Source organism: Carassius auratus, unplaced genomic scaffold (assembly GCF_003368295.1).
Source record: "Carassius auratus strain Wakin unplaced genomic scaffold, ASM336829v1 scaf_tig00038470, whole genome shotgun sequence".
NCBI lineage: Eukaryota > Metazoa > Chordata > Actinopteri > Cypriniformes > Cyprinidae > Carassius > Carassius auratus.
The window spans coordinates 7,069-27,630 of record NW_020526441.1 but is presented as its reverse complement, the minus strand read 5'-3'; the positions used below and the strand labels follow the sequence as shown (position 1 = coordinate 27,630).

Genomic DNA, 20,562 nt, shown 5'->3' with positions numbered 1-20,562 from the left:
TTCGAGCGAGGTGAACTTCGCAGAAGAGAGCTTGGTTCAGTGTCGCTGTCCGTGATACGCGGCTCTCTCTCTCGTGCGCACCTAACGGCACGCGCTACTCCGTTCAGCTTTTCCGCGTCTAGTTTTTGGATGCTTTAATGTTTAAATCGACAAGCGGTACGGCTTAACAACACGTGAGAAAGATAAGCTTTCGTGACGATGCGCAGCAGTGGCCCGTCAACTGTCCTGAGCATCATTTTAGGCTGTCCTCAGCGAGTCAGTTATATAAAATATCAAGGTGAAAGTCATCATAGCTTGCTTAGTATAGACCCAGCTCCCAACCCAACTTTGAGAATAGATTAACGGCGGCACGTTAACGGCGATAACGGCCCACCACTAATATATATATATATATATAATATATATATATATATATATATATATATATCAGTAAACTACATTATTACTGCAATAAATAGTTTAAGATGATGCCAACTGATATTAATACAGCCCACAAAATAATACAGAATAATTTTTACATGTTTGTTCCGGTTTTCCTTATTTGGTCATGTTTCCTTTTCCTGTCTTCAGTTCTATTAGTTCCTTGTTTAATTAATTTGGTTCCAGCTGTGCATCATTAATTAGTTCATTTGTTCCCAGGTATGTCTCATTGTATCATGTGTTTAAATAGTGTTAAATAGCTCTAAACTCAGGGCTGCAGAGAGGAAATGGCAGAAATCAAGAAACTCTACCGACCTCAGTGTGTATCAGTCTCTCCTTTCTTCCTTCTCTGCAAATGTCTTCAAGGCTAAAACATCCTACTACCACAACAAAATTAACAGCTGTTGTGACACTTGGACACTTTTCAAAACTTTCTCTTCTCTTTTTAATCCGCCTCCACCACCTCCCCCATCGACTCTTACAGCAGACGACTTTACAGTTTTCTTCACAAATAAGACAAGAACCATCAGTGACCAATTCTCCACACCGCAGACTGAGGACAACTTCACAATGACCGACGCACACTCTTTCTCCTCTTTCTCCCCACTCTCAGAGATGGACGTTTCCAAACTTCTCCTGTCCAATCATCCTACTACTTACATCCACAAAACACTGATTGCCTTGTTCAGGTGTGTTTAATTAGGCTTGGAACTAAAGTCTGCAGGACCGGAGTTGCCTATCCCTGATCTACATGATTATTAAAGATCATTAAGATCCGTCATTCAGATGCCAGATTTTCTTATCACTGCTACGCTGATGACACCCAACTCTACTTCTCTTTCCAACCAGATGACCCGACGGTAGCTCGGATTACAGCCTATCTGAGTGACATTTCTAGCTGGATGAATGACCATCACCTTCAGCTTAACCTTACGAAGACAGAACTCCTGCTGATTCCAGATAACCCATTGCTTCATCACAACTTCTCTATACAGCTGTGTTCGTCAACCATTACTCCTTCGAGGACAGCCAGAAACCAAGTTGTTGTGATGGATCATCAGTTGAGCTTCACAGACCACATCGCTACAACGACCCGGTCCTGCACATTTGCCTTATACAACATTAGGAAGATTAGACCCTTCCTGTCAGAGCAAGCCACCCAACTTCTTGTCCAAGCTCTTGTTCTCTCCAGACTGGACTGTTGTAATGCTCTCCTGGCGGGCCTTCCTGCATGCCTTCCTGCATTTGGGGAGTCCTGGCCTAATGGTTAGAGAGTCGGACTCCCAATCGAAAGGTTGTGAGTTTGAGTCCCGGGCCGGTAGGAATTGTGGGTGGGGGAGTGCTCTCTCCACCTTCAATACCATGACTTAGGTGCACTTGAGCAAGGCATCGAACCCCCAACTGCTCCCCGGGCACCGCAGCATAAATGGCTGCCCACTACTCCGGGCGTGTGTTCACAGTGTGTGTGTGTGTGTGTGTGTGTTCACTGCTCTGTGTGTGTGCACTTCGGATGGGTTAAATGCAGAGCACAAATTCTGAGTATGGGTCACCATACTTGGCTGAATGTCACGTCACTTTCGTCAATTTCAGTTTCATGTACTGTCAAGCCTCTGCAATTGATCCAGAATGCAGCAGCGAGGGTTGTCTTCAATGAGCCAAATAAAGCTCACGTTACTCCTTCTCCTCATCAGGTTACACTGGCTACCAGTAGCCGCTCACATCAAATTCAAGGTACTGATGCTTGCCTACAAGATGACCACTGGCACGGCACCAACATACCTAAACTCACTCAATGTGCCCTCCAGACATTTGCGCTCTGCAAGTGAACAACGCCTTGTGGTGCCATCCCAAAGAAATTCAAAATCACTCTCACAGACCTTTTCCTGGACCGTGCCCAGCTGGTGGAATGACCTCCCAATCTCAATTTGTACAGCTGAGTCTTTACTCATTTTCAAGAAACTTCTAAAGACTCATCTTTTTCGCCAGCACTTAACCAACTAATACCAGCACTTTTCCTTCTTTTCTTGTCTTTTCCATTTATTAAATAAATAAATAAATAAATAACCTGGCAATTGGTTCTGTACTAGACTAACTGAGACTTGTCACGGCACTTGTATACTGTTGTAGTTCTCTTGTTGACCTGACTGCTTCTATTGTTTTCATTTGTAAATCGCTTTGGATAAAACCATCTGCTAAATAATTAAATGTAAATTAAATGTTAATGTAAATATGCTTTTGTTTGAGTCACTTTTGTCTGAGTCACAGTGAGAGTATGGAAGAGTGTGAACCATAGACTTAAAAACATGGATACAGTGTCTGTGACGTCACCCATAGGTTCCCGAAGAGCGTTTTTGAAGCTCAAAGTAGCTGGAATAGTTCCTGTATCAAATGAAAGCCCGCCTTCTGAAATACAAAATGTGTTGTGACTGGTTAGCTGGGCCAGTCTGTGTTGTGATTGACAGAACTCTGCACCTGGTCGGGAAATGTCATGCCCCTTACCATAGTCGCTTGCTGTGAGCTTCAGTGTAAATATTATGTCAAAATCAAATCAACCTGAGTGTTTTTTGCTTCTTTTTTTTTAAACCCAGATGAATGTAACCACTCTAAGTTCATCTGTCTTGGGAAAGCTAGCGCGCCTCCAACATGGTGATAACACTCACTGCCTTTTCTAGTGCAGCTCAACCAGGTCTCACCCCATTTGTTGATATTTGTGATATCACAAATCCCGGAAAATATGCATTGTAGTCCAAACAAGTTGTTTGTTGTAGTTTTTAAAAAAATTATTTCTGTTAAATAAAATAAAATATCTCCTTTTGAATTTGGCTTTGTAACTTTGCAGATCTTTTTTCTTATGCTCAAACAGCAACATTATACAAACTAACTAAAGTTAAAAAGGTAAACGGATCAGTTGTAAAAAATAAATAAGCTCCCCTCAATGTCATGAAGGGCCAAATCAGCTATATAGCCAAAAAATATTTTGTACCAGGCTGTAAACTTTTTTTTCCTGCTGTAAAGTTATGCATTTTATTATGGGGAGAATTGAGTCCCTTTTGCCACCAGCCTCAAGCGGCCAGTCGGTGAATTATAGTTTTAGTCACTTCCTTGTTGGCTTCAAGAGAGAGAGCGGGAGGTTGCCTTGCCCAGGGAGCTGTTGCATCGTGTAAATCAGTGGAAAATGAATATAAATGTTGATTTTATCTGAAGAAATATTAAGTAAACAAGAGTAAATATATCAATCTATCCATGTGTATGCATTTTTGGACTATAATCCCTTATTGACGCTGTTCAGTGAATGTGAACACAAATAAACTGCTGCTGACATACGTGGTGAATTTCTATTCTAAACTAAACATAATAGAGAATCATTATTTTGCACTCCTGACATAAATTACTGTAACTGCAACGATGTTTTATGAAAACAGTGGTCAAATATCGAAGCTAGAGTCTTTAATATTTCTACTGACTGCAGTTTGTCCAGAGTGTAAAGTTTAACGTGCTGTCAAAATTAAACCAAAGTAATCTGGGGCGGTTGTAGCAGTCGATTCTGTTCCCCTTTACGCAAACATACTACAATTCTTGCGTAGTTGCCGAGTTACTATATGTACGTACGATCAGAACTAGCGTGCGCAAGAAGCACGACTGGATATACGGCAAGTCAAATAGTTCAAAATACCATCCTAAATCCTAAACTTGAAAATAGTTTTAAGACGAGAGGTTATTCAACTTGAAATATATTTCCTTTTTTTTTATACCAATTTCAATGTGATGCTTGAGGCTTTGGATATTCTGTTTTATACAGTCGTATACTTCTTAATTTATGCTCATTTATGTTTATTTTTTATTATATGCCTTGCTGTTGTTGTATTTATGTATGCACCAAAAGCTTAACAAATCTTTATGTGTGGTGTGTGCAAAACATACATTGGAATAAGTATACAATGAACCATAAATGTTGTGTATAAAATTAGAACCCTATGCACACATAAACATTTGAATTCATAGTCATCTTTTTCCCCTTTATTCAATAAACTATAAACCTGGTTAACACACTCTGTGCCTTAGTCAGAAAGAATGATTTTTGTTGCCCCAAACCTGTGAAATAAATTAATGCACTACACAACTGCTTCATATTTAGTCAGAATAGCATAGGGTATTTTGTGTATTTGTCATTATATGTACTCATTTACATTGTTGGTCCTGGTGGTGACTTTTCCCACTAAATTCATCCTTGCTGTTAACATAATCAGTTTATGTCTCACAGCAATGTTGAAAAGGAAAATTTTTAGTAGCCTTTTTAACCATTTATCAACGTCCACCCCATTCCAGGCCAGTAGAATCTAGCTGAAATGGCAAGCTTGCTTTTTTCTAATTCTAAAATAAAAATTGTCAGGCTTCTTTTTGTCCAGCAACCACTTTTCTTCTAAACTTTACATTGTTTTTTTTGAGGAGATGTGATCAAGTTTGCCATCTATTGAAATAGCTTTATTGTTAAAATCTAAACAAATAACCTGCAATTAGGTTCTAAAGGCCCAATTGAAGGAATACACCCATTTAAACTGAAATTAGAAAACAGGTCATTGTCAATGTGCTAGTTGCTTTAAGTCAGTTAAGTATAGTGTCTTGACAAGAACTGACTTTTTGTTATTATCAAGACTAGGTTTATAAACGGGGGTGTGAGAATAATTTTACTACATGCTGCAGCGTTTGTCTCTTTTTGCTTTCCTTACATCCAGGAGTGTTTTGTGTATTTGCATGCGGCAGTGTTGCCAAATCCGCGGAATTTAGGCTACTTTGGGAAAATGTTTGATTAACTATTTGGTTGGGTTTATTACACGGACCTGGCAACCCGAGGGGAAACAGATATTCCGAGGGGAACAGTAGCCGTCGTCAATCTTTGACCGCAAAGAAGCATTGTCCCAATCAACCAAAATGATGCTTCCCCATCCACCCAAACTTTGTTTGTCGCAGTTATATTCAAATGCGGATTTTCTTCCGCATTTGAATATTTCCGTTTTATCAATAGCCTATTAAAAAGAGAGGGAGTCCTCCTTCGCGTTCACGCATCTTTGGTTGAACTTTTTCTGACTTTATAAATACACGAGTTTAACTAATATTCGAGACTCGTTGTATTTCGCTTCTTCTGCTGGTTCCATTCATGCACAAGATATAAAAACATGAAACCGAAAGTACTGAAGAAATAAGCCAAAATCAACTTACCGTCCATAATGAATACGAAAGAAACGAATAAAAACACTTTCTTCATATTGCTGCAAGATCAGGATCCTGACTCCAGTTCGAGTTCCGGGTCCTGTCAGTCTGTCTTTTCTTAGCAACAATCCCAAGTCTGACTGACGCAGGGCTGGGGAGGAACTCGTAATCAGCCCTGGACTTTCATGCCTTAGACCGACCCACCTTCGTTTTTATCTATTATTCCCACGCATATCTCCAACAGCTGAGGCTGTTGTTGTTTTTAGCAAGATACCGCTGTCCGGAGTCAAAAGATGTCAGCTACTGCCAGTAGTTTACTTCAGAAATGGAAATAAGTGAATATTCTGATTATTTAAAAAAAAAAAACGATTGTTTATACTTGTATACTTTATACTAGAATTGTTACTCCACAACAAGTGTAGTAAGCTAATTTAGGAGGTAAAAATACTGTAAAATTAGAAATGGCATGGAATTTGAATGCATAACAACTGAAGGTCTATGAAACGTCAGTCTATAAATCATTCATGAATTCATGATTTTTCAGCAATTTAAATTAAAATTATTCTAAAATTGCTTTTATTTCTCATTGTTGCATTTGGTCTGATATGGAGTGCTTGGCCCCATTATTGTCTGTTCTTCAGTTTATATTCCATATGGCTATTAGTTTGATCGTTATAACATATAATGGAGGGCATGTGGATATTGGTGGGATTGTGGGAAATGTAGTGCAGTGGTGATCACGATAGTACAAACTGTTATGCATTACTTGTGAACAGCTTTTAAGCTAAATCAGTGTTTGTCCACTTACTTGGCCATGACTTTGCCAAGTAAGACATGCTCCTGGATCAACATTGATGATCCTGGATCGATATTATTGTCCAAAAATATAGACTTAACTCGATACCCTAAACCTACCCCTACCCATAATTTATTCCTAAAATCAGAGGGAAATGATAGCTGATTAACAAGGGTGTAAAAGCACTTAACTCTGGTTGTAAGCCAAAAACATATTTCCTGAAAAGTTTTATCTCAGTTCTGATTGGTTGATTGGAATGTTGTTCCAGGATCAACAAGGATGTTGATCCAGGAACATGTTGTACTTGGTGAAATCACACTCCCCTAATACCAGCAGCAGTGTATCTGTATGTGACCGTTTATTTATCGAGCAGACAGTTTTATCTAAATGACTTATAGATGAGAATACAACAATCAAATGCAATCATTCCAAGGCACAATACAATAAAAGTAGTGGAATACCAAAATCAAGATGACTTAAAGAGAACAGTCACTCAGGACTAATACAGTCAATAATAAATATAGCATTCTCTTATAAAGGACATGCAGTCACAAATAACACGTACCTCCGTATACCAGTTGTATAAAGTTAATTTACTCACAAACTGATTTAGTAAAGTAAATTAATGTATAACAAAATATATACAAGTTGAACCAAATACTGTTATATGTCGCCAAACACCAAAGTTAAATAATTAAGAAAACAATCACTCTCATTGGGTATGTAATATCATCTAAAATGTGCAATACTATCTGAATTAATGTTTTCTATTATGGTTATGGTGTTGTAATTTGCATTAATGGGGTCCCCACTTGCTCAGGCCCCCCATCTGGACTTCTTTCACTCCCTGAATGCAAAAAGTTAAAAAGTTAATATGTACTAAGATAAATCACATTTAATAAATTGAGTATTCTGGAAATGGAAATTAAAATCAAAGTATAAATCCCAATTGTATATTTTGAAATATGTGATGAATAATGTGATTTCCAAATAAAGGCACACTAAATAAGATCACCATGTTACTCACCACGGATTGTAACTTTGAATCTCTTGCATTTAGTCTCTCGGCTGCTGGTGATCAATAGTTTATAAACTCCAGATTGTTCAGTTGTGCTGTTCAGTTGAGATCCAGACAGATGATCCAGCTTCAGTCTGTCTCTAAAGTTCCCTTCATTGCCATCACATGTACACTGTGGAGGTCCAATTTGGTAAAAATGGTGTCTCTGCAGAGTTGTACTAAAGCTGTGATGAGAGGATGTGGGTATCGAAACTTCACAGTAATCTTGTTGAGGGTGAAGTAGTTGATCCATCGTTCTTTGCCACAAAGGAGAAGCTCAAAGCAGAAGGGGAAGTTGAAGGGCTGATGTAGCCTTGTTTTAATGCCTCCTCATTGTACTCCTCCATGGCTTTCTACTCACGAAGCGAAAGAGGGTAAATTTTCGTCTCAGGTTGATGTTGCAGTGATAGCCTTTTTGGGCAGCGCCAACATACAGAACCGTTTCAATACAGGTGTCTTGAGTTTAAATCCTGGCTCGAGGACCTTTCCTGATCCTGCTGCTCTCACACTCTCCCACTTCACTTCCTGTCAACTCTTCATTGTCCGATCATAATAAAGGCAAAAACTACATCTTGAAAAATAATTCTTATTCCAAGATGAATGCCTCAGCTGCTGGAAAGCCATTCAAATATCTAGAATTAAACCACAGTGTGAGAAAAATACAAATCATTTTGATGAGGAAGTGGTTAATTTTTTTTTCAGTGTTGCACTCTACATAAGCTGATTTTGCAACTTTATAGGCCTTGTGCAAAACTGCGACTTTATTTCTGACTTCAGTCTTTAAAATTGTGACTTCATCTGTGGGGTTATAAAAGGACATATTATATCAAAGTAGCTTGTTTACTTAATTTTCTGACTTCATTTTTATCTTTTATTTAATTTTTTTTTTAATCCAGACCACACATCTGGACATCAGCAAACTCTGTTATCCCTTGTGCGGCCCTCATTTGGGAGTCACACTCAGGGTCTTCACGGTCAAAAGTGACCGGACACCTGAAATGTAACTTTTTTGCCCCCCAGTAAAATCAGTGGAATATATTTTTATTCAATAATATTTTTTCTTTTGTATTTTGAGAAAATGTTAAGGTATTCATATTTATGCAATAATTATGAAAATTTTTCTCATAGAAAATAGTACATCATTTTTTTTTCTAATTTTTCAAAATTATTTTCTAATTAATGTTGTATTTCAGATTAAACCAGAGACTAGGCCTTTCAAATACATTTTTTCGAACATTTTTTAGCGCCACCTGGTCAGAGCAAAGAAAGAAAAACATGTAAGTGCACAGTGCAACCAGTTATTACCAGAATAGGAATCCATAGAGAGGCTTGTGAATTCCCTTATTGTTTTTAGACATAATTGCTTACTCATATTAAGTAGTGGACTTGAATATATATTAATACATTCTAAAGAGTACTTTTTGTATATTTTTTTATATTTCTTCTGTTATAAATAATGATTTCATGCATTATTTGCATTAAAGTTTTTGCATTATGATTGCAATCAAACCTGAACATATTGTTCAGTGGCACAGAGCTCCTGCAAAAAAATAAAAAATAAGAATCCTCAGAATGGTGCAAAGGAGCCAGTCTGATTTTCTAAGTGCACTGACAAACCCAAGAGGCAGCGCTTGCTTCTCATCGCTGTTTTACAGACAGCAGGTCATAGGTGTGTGTGTGTGTGTGTGATTATTTAGAGTGTCATACCTTCACTGCTGTTAGATTTTTCTGCATTATGACTGAATTATTGAATGGATTTCACATTCTCAAAACTTTGCTCTGTGTTACAGACACAGTAGTTCATAGGTGTCTATGTGTAAGTATGTGTGTGTGTGTGTGTGTGTGTGTGTGTGTGTGTGCATCTGTGTGTGATTGGATGTGTCAATATCACACTCTTGATGTTTTATAGTGTCATCCCTTCACTGCTGTGCACTTTTTTCAGTTTTGTGATCGATTTGTAGATTGTGTACACAAATATTCTCTGAATTGTTGTATTTTTGTCTATTTCCCATTCATTTCCTATGGACGGTCATTTTTGACCGAAGACCCTGAGTGTTACTATTTTTTTTTTACGCCCACTTAGACTCTTCGAATCATGCCCTCAATTTTTTTGTGTGTTCACACCCCAAATGCCATGAAGGTCACCGCATTTCATATCATTCCGATGAAGCTGTGATTTTTAACATTTCAAAACTTAAAATATTCTGGTCAGAAATGACCGAAGACCGCACAAGGGCTCCATGTGAAGGTATGTTTTTTTTTTTTTTTGTACTGCACAAAGTGAAAAATTTTAATAAAGAAATCTGACTGTAAGGTATTACTAGCTAGCAAACTAACCCAGATATGTAAAATGAATAAGGGGCTGTTGTGTGTAAAGACCACCCATTGGCCCAAGTAAGGAATTAACTGAGATGTGTGTAGATTCACTGTGTAGAGCTTTTACTTGTGCTTCTGTTAAGTTCACTTTATTTATTAGAATTTTTGTTTCAATTTGATTCTAGCACTGTGCTTAATCAGACCACAATTAAAAATACAAAATGTAGACCGATATATTTATCAGTTCAGTTGGTTTAATTTGGATATTCATTGGTTTCTATTATTCACTTATTAATTATTGAACTATATTCATTCATTCATTATCGACTTGATGCATTCATTGCGAACATCGATTTCATATTAGTGTGCACGTGTATTTTAAATTTTTTTTGAACATCAGTAGTATGCATGCATGTATGTATATGTGAGTAGTTTATAGATGTATATGCACATGTTTTGTGTATGCATTCATAAGCGAAGTTTGATTTAAATCCTACACGGCGCCTCAGATGTGGCACAGAGTCATGTCAGTCAGGTCATGGATCTCACACTCACAGACTCTCAGCTCTGATCTTTATCTGAGAACACGGGGCTTACTATAACTATCTGACCCACACTGCTTGTAGTTCGTTTAGTCATGTTTGTACAACTTGGTAAGTCAGTGAAGAATTTTTAAGATATTTAGTATGATTATGCTGTGATAACAGTTCAGACCCATGAAGAAGAGATAAGAAAAAAAGAAAAGAAACATTTGCACCTTTTTGTTTTAAGTGCAAATTAGGTAAGTTTATCAGTCAAGTGCCCCATAGGCCCTTTAAAATTGAGATCATATTCATTTGACATTCAAATGAGAATAGAAGGAAAAAAAGCGTTTACATCAGAGCACCATTCATTTTTCAAACAATCCTCTTTGTCACGACTCAGGGGATGCTGCTGTTCATCTCATTGTCATAGGCTACATTTTTCCAGAGTGTTTGCACTTTTCCAGAGTAGAAATGGGACCCTGTTCCACAAGACCAGTCAAAAGTAGCACAGGTATATTTGTAGCAATAACCAAAAATACATTGTATGGGACAAAATTATCGATTTTTTGTAAATTTCATACCGTAAAAATATACATCAAAACTTAATTTGATTAGTAATAGGCATTGCTAAGGACTTTATTTGGACAACTTTAAAAGGTGATTTTCTCAGCATTTCTCAGCAAATAGTTTTATCTCGGCCAAATATTGTCTTGTCCTAATGAACCATAAATCAATGCAAAGCAAAATTGACCCTTATGACTGCTTGTGTGTTCCATGGTCATGAAATATTTGAATTACAAAAATAAAAGGTAAGACTTTACAAAAAAAAAAAAAAAAAAAATTGACATTTAGTCATTGTTTATTCCTGATTTCATGTTCTCTTAAATTCTCTTAAATGAACACTAACATTAAAAAAAAAAAGTTAGATGGATTGAATATTCAAGTGACCATTCCAAAAAATAAGTGTAATGAATACTTCTGTGCTAATCTTTTAAGAAAATTTGTCAAGTCCTACTCTTGTTCAGGTTCCAAAGGACACATGGACGACTCAAATTTCCAGCTCAATCAGTTTTTTTATTTTTACTTTGGCTTTGCCAGTTGACTGGTCTGTTCGTTAAATTAGGTTGTAAACCTTTAAAAACAGAACAAATGTTACCATTTCAATTAAACATTTTAATTAAACATTTATAATGAATTTTAATTGTTTAAATGTTTAATTAAACATCTTATATGATTTTTATGATGAATTACCCATTTAAGCCTTTACATGGAATAAAGAACCCATTTAACAAGTCAGTGCTTCAGTGTGTTTCTTAACCAATCTACACATAAATTAAAGATAGCTTCAGTATGTTATACAGCATTCCAAACACCATGAGAGTAAATAAAACATTTTGTCTTTGGACTGAACCTACAAGTAAACTTGAAGTGTCTTCTCAGTGAAGTTTGTTTGTCTGAATGACTGAGGAACTCCAGGTTTTTAAACAGGTGCTCCAAATCAGTGAAAATGACAGAACAGGTGACAAGCAGCCAGATTGCTGCTGCAGGTGCACTCTGGGAAGTGTAGTTCTTGGACTCATTCCTGAGATTCAGCTCAACAATTTTTAAACACCATAAACTATTATTATCAGAAGAAAGTTTGTTCGTATAACTTTAAGAGAACCTTGCCAGAATGTTAGCTAACGTTTTGATAGCATTCACTGACAATAAGGCAAGAAGACATTATAAACATCATGATTTTCTGTAACAATGTGTACTGTGGAAAGCACTATACCAAAAACAAATTAACAGATAAAAAGTAAGTAAAGTTTATTTGTATAGCACCTGTCACAGACAAGAAAGGGTAACAAAGTGCTGCACACTAATATAAAAATAACAACTGTACAAGTACCTAGTAAAACACTACAACTATAAATTCCATAAAACTTCAATAACAAACAAATCATATTGTTCATTAAAAGCTTGTCCAAAAAGATGAGTCTTTAAGTGTTTTTAAAAAGATTCCACAGAACTCATAGTTCTCAGAGCTAAAGGGAGCGAGTTCCAGAGCCTTGGAGCCACAACACAGAAAGACTTGTTCTGGGAACATTTAAAAATCTTGGCCGGAAGACCTTAAAGACCGACATGGAGTATGTATATGTATGAGGGTGCTTGACCATGCAAAGCTCTGAAAGTATTAACCAGAATTTTAAAATGCACTCTATACCCAACAGGAAGCCAATGAAGGGCCTTCAGCACAGGAGTAATATGTGATCTCCTGCTGGTTCTAGTCAAAAGCCTAGCAGCTGCATTTTGTACAACTTGCAGTCGATCTATAGATGATTTATTCAAACAAGTGTACAAAACATTGCAATAGTCCAGTCGTGAAGAAATAAAAGCATGAACAAGCATCTCCATCTCTTTTTTTGAAACCATAGATCTAACCTTAGTAATATTCCTGAGGTGGAAAAAACCGGTACGAACCACAGACTTAACATGACTGTTAAAACACATCGATCTGTCAAAAATGACACCCTGATTTCTCATGTCACTGCAGTCAGACGATGATAAACCCCCAAGGGCCTGCCTAATCTTAAGGGTAATGTTGTCTGGGGCAAAGATCATCACCTCTGTTTTATCCGTATTAAGTTGCAGAAAGTTCTCAGCCATCCATTTATTAATGGAGACTAAACAGTTCAGCAAAAGGGACAGTTGGTCTAGTCTATCTGGGCTAAAGGAAATAAATAACTGGATGTCATCTGCATAACAATGGTAAGATATTGATTTAAAACTACTTATAATCTTTCCAAGCAGGGGTGGACTGGCCATCTGTGTGATCTGGAGAATCACAGAATGGCCGGTACTCCAGGACGGCCGGCGGGCCAGCCCACCACCCGCACTCATCACCTGTTTTTTCCCCACTAATCTGTTTCACACTCCAGTACTGTAGGTGGCAGCAATGCACCTTTAAGTTGGATGCCAGCTGCACTGGCCGTGGCTGCCAAGTAAGGAGAAGAAGAAGTGGAAGAGTAGGAAGAAACCAACAGCAAATACATTAACGTTAGAAAGAAGAAGCATAGAAACGAACAAACAAACAATATGCATAACAATATGAAGCCGCTAAATGTCCCAAACTAACTGAAATCTATAGCAATATTTTCCAGCAGCAGCACCTCGCAGTTAAATATTAGCAGCAGTAAAGTGAGCCAGACAGCTATACAGCAACATCCCGCCAGTGATGATGATGAGGGACAGAAAGATGAGCTGGTTCCACAGGCAGATCCAGATCCAAGTATGGAATATGAGAGGCGAAAGAAAGTTACTTGCTAGGGATGATGTTAGGAAGTGATATTCAAGTCGCTACATTTTTAATGATTAAAGTAGTTAAAACAGCTAAATTTCAACATTTTAGCTGTAAAATGCCACATGCTGTAGCTAATATTAGGAAATATGTTGCGCTTTTTCTTTTAAAAATGTTGTTAACATTACAGTTAATGCTTACAAACTTGAAGATTTTGAATACAGAAGTTACATTTGTAATGGTGTATTTTCATTTAGATGTGGTATTATCTCTGCGGTAAGATTAATTACTGCATACATTACGATTATTAAGTATATATTCATTTTAAGACAGCATGGAATAAAACCTGTTTCTTTTTATTTTTTAAATGCATTCCATCGTTTGTTTATTCAGGTTCAGCTTAGACCAAGAGCAGAGAAAGACTCCCACTCCAGCTCAACATCTAGTCAACATCAATGCTATTGCAATAATTTGGATGATATAGTATCATGAGCCACAATTAAAGTCTTGTGACACTCATGCCAGCCGTTGTTGTTGAGTTTATGTGCGCCGATTGCTTTGGGACAGGCCTAGTCAAAGTCCAGGGCTGTTTTTTAGTCCCAGTCTTTCCCTGTTTCCAAGGGGAAGCATGTACAGACTAAACAGCAGGGGGCCAAGCACAGAACCTTGCGGCACACCACAGGACAAAGGAACAGAATCTGCCATGAAAGATCCTGAGGACACTGAAAAACTCAGAAAGATAGGAGGTAAGCCAATCCAGAGCATATCCAGAAATACCCACTAACAACACAGTACCTGAGCCTGAATACTGTGGTATAAAGTTAATACTAACAAATAGATTTACTAATGAAAGTAATTACATTTATAACAACTAAATGGACCAAGTTCTGTTAAATTAATATTTTATAAGCACCAAGTCAAATGGTTAATAATAAATTCCCTCTCATTGGGTATGTAATGTCATACAAACGTGCAATACTGCCTGAAATTAGACTTAAGAACAGCTTCTATCTTCAAGCCATAAGACTACTTAACAATCAGCTGTCCTCCATCTAAAAAATAAAATAAAAAAAACACAGCAATACATGCTGCTCTTATGTTTACTTTCATTGTACTTGCACTGCCACTTTTTTTTATTTTTTTATTTTTTTTTATTCCTTCATGTTACTCTTTGACACTCCACAATGACTTTTGGACATTGCTCTACTCAGGAATACATCTGAATGTGAGCTGCTCTTAAGTTTATTTATTGCATCTGCACTGCCACTTTAATTTTCCTCCATGTAGCTCTACGTCACTCTACAAAGACATTTTAGACACCGTTCTACCCCAGTAATCATAATATTACCTCAGGACTTCTTATATACACTATAACTCTAAACACTGATTACCTTTATTGTACCTGTTACTTTCACTTATTTGTATATAATGCTCTGTCCATGTCTTTCTGTCTATGGGCACTGTAGTCACTCAAGAGCCTCAGTGGTCTCCATGTACGTCTATGTCTTATGTCTTGTTATTGTCACTGTATGTCTGAACCTCATCACAAGCATTTCAATGCCCAGTTTTCCCCAGTGCTAACTATGCATATGACAAATAAATGCCTCTTGACTCTTGTCACTTGACCTCTTGAAATAGTCTGAATTATCAGATACAATACTATATTACTGTTGTGAGTTTGATATTTGCATTAAGGGGATCCCTTCCTGCTCAGCCCCAAAGTCTGGGTTTCTTTCACTCCCTGTAAGAAAACAAAGAACCACAGCATTATGCACAGATACTACTGTTTAAAAATCTAATCAGATTCATCACACTCAAAGTATCTGAATTGTTGAGTTTAAAACCATGAAGAATCCACATCATTAGGAATATGTTACTACTGAGATTTTTTTTTTAATTGGAGACATTACAATTCAGGAATTTAAATAAATAATTAATATTTTGACATGTAATTATTTTAATTAAAGCTGAGGTATGTGATTTCCAGATAAAGCCTAACTATATAAGATCACCATGTTTCTCACCACGGATTGTAACTTTGAATCTCTTGTATTTAGTCTCTCGGCTGCTGATGATCAATAGTTTATAAACTCCAGAGTGTTCAGTTGTGCTGTTTGTGATGGTCAGAGATCCAGACTGATCCAGGTTCAGTCGGTTTCTGAACTTCCCTTCAGTGGAGTAAATTGTACTGAAACTTGTACTGAAAATTGCTTTATTTCTTTCTCCTCTAGCGATGAGACTGTCTTCAGGTCCAAACATCCACAGCAACAGATCATCTTTTTGTATTTCAATATCGTTGTCAAGCGTGACTGAATCTCCCTCCATCCCAGACACAGTCTTCTCTTTAATTTTATCACAGCACCACATAAAGAGGAAAATCATGAACATTATAACATATGATGACTGCTATGGTAATGTCAAAATAAATGACATCTGATAAACTCTAATTTTGTTCAATATTATGGATATTTATTATATTATAGATTTTTATTTCACACATAGGTAAGAACTCGCACAGGTTTGGCATGACATTTTAAGTAACCATGGCCTGGATGATAAAACCCAGCTTGCATCTCTTTCTGTTCAAAAGATTGCTGTATATAATCTTATCACCTCTTTGCCTCATTATAAATTTTGACAACTGCGTTAATCCACTTTATGGTGTAAATTTGAGTAAAGAAAAAAATATATGCAATGCAAAATGTGTGTCTGTTGATCTTATTCTAGTTCATTTATAATTTCTCATGTTCATTGCCAAAATATAATAAAACTAACATTTACCTTTACTTCCATTATGAAAACTGCATTTCTCTTCCTTCATTACTGATGCACCAATGACAATTTGTGAACATAATTTTTAAGTCTTCTTCAGTTTTTTTTTTTTTTTTGCATCTTTAACTATTAATAGTAGCATTAAAATCAACAAAACAGTCATAAATCCGACTGAGTTACTCACCATGAGCAATAACCATGAATCTCTTGCATGTGCTCTTTTTGCAGCTGGTGATTTGAAGTGTATAAACGTCTGAATGAGCTCTGCTGATGTTCCTGATGGTCAGATCTCCAGTTCTCTGGTTTAACTCCAGTCGGTCTCTGAATCTGCCATCAGGACCTTTGTATAATTTGGTCTGATTGGTGGCTCGGTTGATTTCAGCTATGAAAATGTCTTTATCGCTAAACTTCCACAGTATCCGGTCATCTTTGTTCAGTGCAGTAACACCAGTTTGTAGAGTGACAGAATCTCCCACTGTATATTTCAGTGTGTTCACTGCCAAAGCAAGAAACATGTAGAAGAAACATGTGACTGTGAACATGAACATGAACATGGTTATCGATATTATTTTTGAGTTACTCACGCAAAACAAGAACATTGAATTTCTTGTAGGAGATTTTATTTCTGTTCTTGATCTGCAGTTCGTAAACTCCAGAGTCAGTGCTTTTAGTGTTCATGATGGTGAGATCTCCAGTTCGATCGTCCAGCTCCAATCTGTCTCTGAATCCGTCATCATCATCGTAGACACTGCTCTCATTGGTCAGTCCATCGATTTTGGCGATAAGGGCATTTTTAGGTTCAAACCTCCACAGTATCTGATCATCTTTCTGTATTTCAGTAACACCGGTCTGCAGATGGACAGATTCTCCTTCTGTGAATTTCCATGTGTCCTCTTCATTTCATAAAGAAACAGAAATACATAAAACTAGTTGATGTGAATGTGGAGGTCAACAACTCAAAACCCACTAAAGAGCCCAACGAAGGTCAAAAACAAATAAAGTAACATATTGACAGACAATACAGTAGGACATTTGAAGTATTTCAGTTGTGTACCTCTTACAATAACTTTGAATGTCTTTGTTTTTGTCGCTTTACTGCCGGTGATCTTCATCTGATAATCTCCAGAGATTGGGATCCTGATGTCGCTGATGGTCAGATCTCCAGTCTGATGGTCCAGCTGTAGCTTGTCTCTGAATTCCTCATCATCTGTGTATGAGATGTTACTGCCATTTTTGTCGATTCGTGCAATAACCATTTCTAGAGGTCCAAACATCCAGAGCACTTTGTCTCTCTGGATCTCGACTGCACCAGTTTCTAGCGTGACAGGATTTCCCTCCTTCACGGACACAGTCTCCTTTTCTGTCATCACAGAAAACATCAAGCAAATGGAGAAGATGTAAAATATTTCAAAAGATGTTTCATTGTTCAGCAAGTCAAATTTTTGTGAAAAATTGGTTATGTAAAAACGAATTACTCTTATAAAAATTCTACTCCTGTATTTACTGTAGATAACACTCACCTTTTTGTTTTTTAGAGTATTTTATGTAGCACATCACACCAAAAGCTGCAGCCACCAGCAGAAGGACAAAAAGACAAATCAGCACAATATCACCAGTGGACAGACCCGGGTCTGGAACAGCTGAAGAGAGACAGTCAAACACACAAACAATTGCATTATGAGGGAACATCTAAATTACACTAATTTGGCATGAACTACGTACCAACAAAAACATTGAATCTCTTGTAGAGTGTTTCTTTACTGTTGGAGATCTGTAGCTGATAAACTCCAGCGTCTGAGGTTCTGATGTCTCTGATGGTGAGAGATCCCGTCTGATTTTCCAGATGTAGTCTCCCTCTGAATATATCATCTGAATTCAGTGTGATCTCACGAATCTTAATGTTCATTTCAGCTACAAAACTGTCTGGATTTGTAGGTCCAAATGTCCATTGTATTAGATCCTGTTTCTGTGAACCAGTAACACCAGTGTGTAGAGTAACAGAATCTCCTTCTTTCTTGTTTTCTAACCCGGCAAAAATCACATCTGGAAAACAAACAGGAACAGTTATGTGACTTATATTCCCATGTAAACATTGTGCAAATAGTGTACAAATATCTGAGCTTCTCACCATGGACAGTAACACTGAAAGTCTTGAGGAAAGTCTCGTTGCTGATGATCTTTAGATGATAATCTCCAGAGTGTTTGGTTCTGATGTCACTGATGTTCAGAGATCCAGTCTTATTGTCCAGCTGCAGTCTGTCTTCAAACCTCCCATCATCAACATCGTATAATGAGACTGCCTGAGTTTTACCATCGATTTTAGCGATAATAGTGTTTTGAGATCCGTACATCCACATCAATAAAAAAACCCTCTGTATTTCAGTGATATCAGTGTGTAGAGTGAGAGAATCTCCCTCCTTCACAGACACTTTTTCCATGTCCCCAAACACACCTGCAGAGCAAACCAAAACAGCTACTTTATTTTTTGAAGAGGTGGTTGATTGCAAATGTACTTTTTAAACATTAGTGTGTAATGTTGATATTTGAACATAAATGTAATGATCAGTCCACTGAAGGCAAGCATAGATGAACAAAAGTGTAATTTATTTACAAGGTGCAATCTAAAATCGAAACATAATCCAAACAATAAACAAAGACTTGATGAGGTATGATCAGACTTGACTAAAACAGATTTGACTGAAGCAGACTAGACTCACCAACAGCAGGAACATACGTTAATACACAACAAGGCACAATGGCAGAAACATGACTGCTTATTACAAACAATACGGGTCACATGACAAGAACAAAGCAATAGGAAACAAGACACATGACTAAGACAACCAATCAGAACATGAACAATAACCAAGAGGAACCAATAGCATAAAGACAAGAGGGCAAGGGAAGCATGACACTCACAGCATGAAACACACTACACAATAAAGGACAATGAACAAGAAACAAATCCCAAAACAGACTTTGCACATCCCCCCCTCTCAGGGCGGCTCCTGACGACCAAATAAATAAAACCCAAGAAATTCAGGTGAGTGGTGGGGCGGAGGCAGAACAGGGCAAGGGATGGAGGAACAGGCCCGTGAAAAGGAACAGGACCTGGAGCATTGTGCAATGGCGGGCCTGGAACTAGGACAAGTGGTGGATCCGGATCAAAAGCAGAATGGAGCCATGGTGGAGCAGGCCTAGCGGGATGGTAGAGAGGCACAGGGAGAGCAGGAAACCAAGGTGGAGCAGAGACATGGACAGACCACTTGTCTGTGGCAGAACAGGTAAATATGGCCTCCGTGGCCATGACAGGACAGACTGTGGGTTCATGGATGGCCTCCTTGGCTGTGAAAGGACAGGCGACTCAGGTGTGGCGGCCATCTTAGCCGGGGACTCAGGCATGGCAGGCATGACTTAATCAGACTCAGAAATGGCCGCCATGTCGTGACGAGACCCTGGAATGGCCACCATGTCGTGACGAGACCCTGGAATGGCGGCCATGTCGTGACGAGACCCTGGAATGGCGGCCATGTCGTGACGAGACCCTGGAAGATCAGCTGTGACATGGCAAGACTCTAAAAGTTCAGCTGAGACGTTACGAGACTCTGGAAGTTCAGCTGAGATGTGATGAGACTCTGGAAGTTCAACTGAGATGTAATGAGACTCTGGAAGTACAACTGAGATGTAATGAGACTCTGGAAGTACAACTGAGATGTGATGAGACTCTGGAAGTAAAACTGAGATGTGATGAGTCTCTGGAAGTTCAGCTGAGATGTGATGAGACTCTGGAAGTACAACTGAGATGTGATGAGACTATGGAAGTTCAGCTGAGATGTGACAAGTCTCTGGAAGGCCCATAGTGACTTGACGCTGGAAGGTCAACAGTCACTTGACATGACACTGGAAGGTCAACGATGACTTGACTTGACACTGGAAGGTCAACGATGACTTGACTTGCTTGAGGAAGATTGACTGTGACTTGACGGTACTCAGGAAGGTCAGCTGTGGCTGCCATTTCTGGAGGAAGTGTCATGACCCAACCTCCCTCTAGAGGGCGCATGCGAGCATGTTCTGGAGTTTGCTTGCGAGGAGCGGGCTCTGGATTGGCGGCCATTTTGTGCAGTGGCTCTGGGCTGGTGGCCATTTTATGCAGTGGCTCTGGGCTGGCGGCCATTTTGTGCAGTGGCTC

General features: G+C 38.1%; 1 protein-coding gene across 1 annotated transcript in view; it reads right to left on the bottom strand.

Annotated features, from left to right (window-relative positions):
- Window positions 1-18,730, bottom strand: part of LOC113083503 (uncharacterized) — a 39,463-nt gene extending 20,733 nt beyond the window's left edge. The window contains exons 1-2 of the mRNA XM_026254557.1: window positions 18,502-18,730; window positions 18,096-18,416 (exon numbers count right to left, since the gene is read on the bottom strand). Coding sequence (XP_026110342.1) covers window positions 18,096-18,416; window positions 18,502-18,730 — 550 coding nt within the window. The remainder of the gene's footprint in view (window positions 1-18,095; window positions 18,417-18,501) is intronic.
- Between the last annotated feature and the right edge of the window lie 1,832 nt (window positions 18,731-20,562).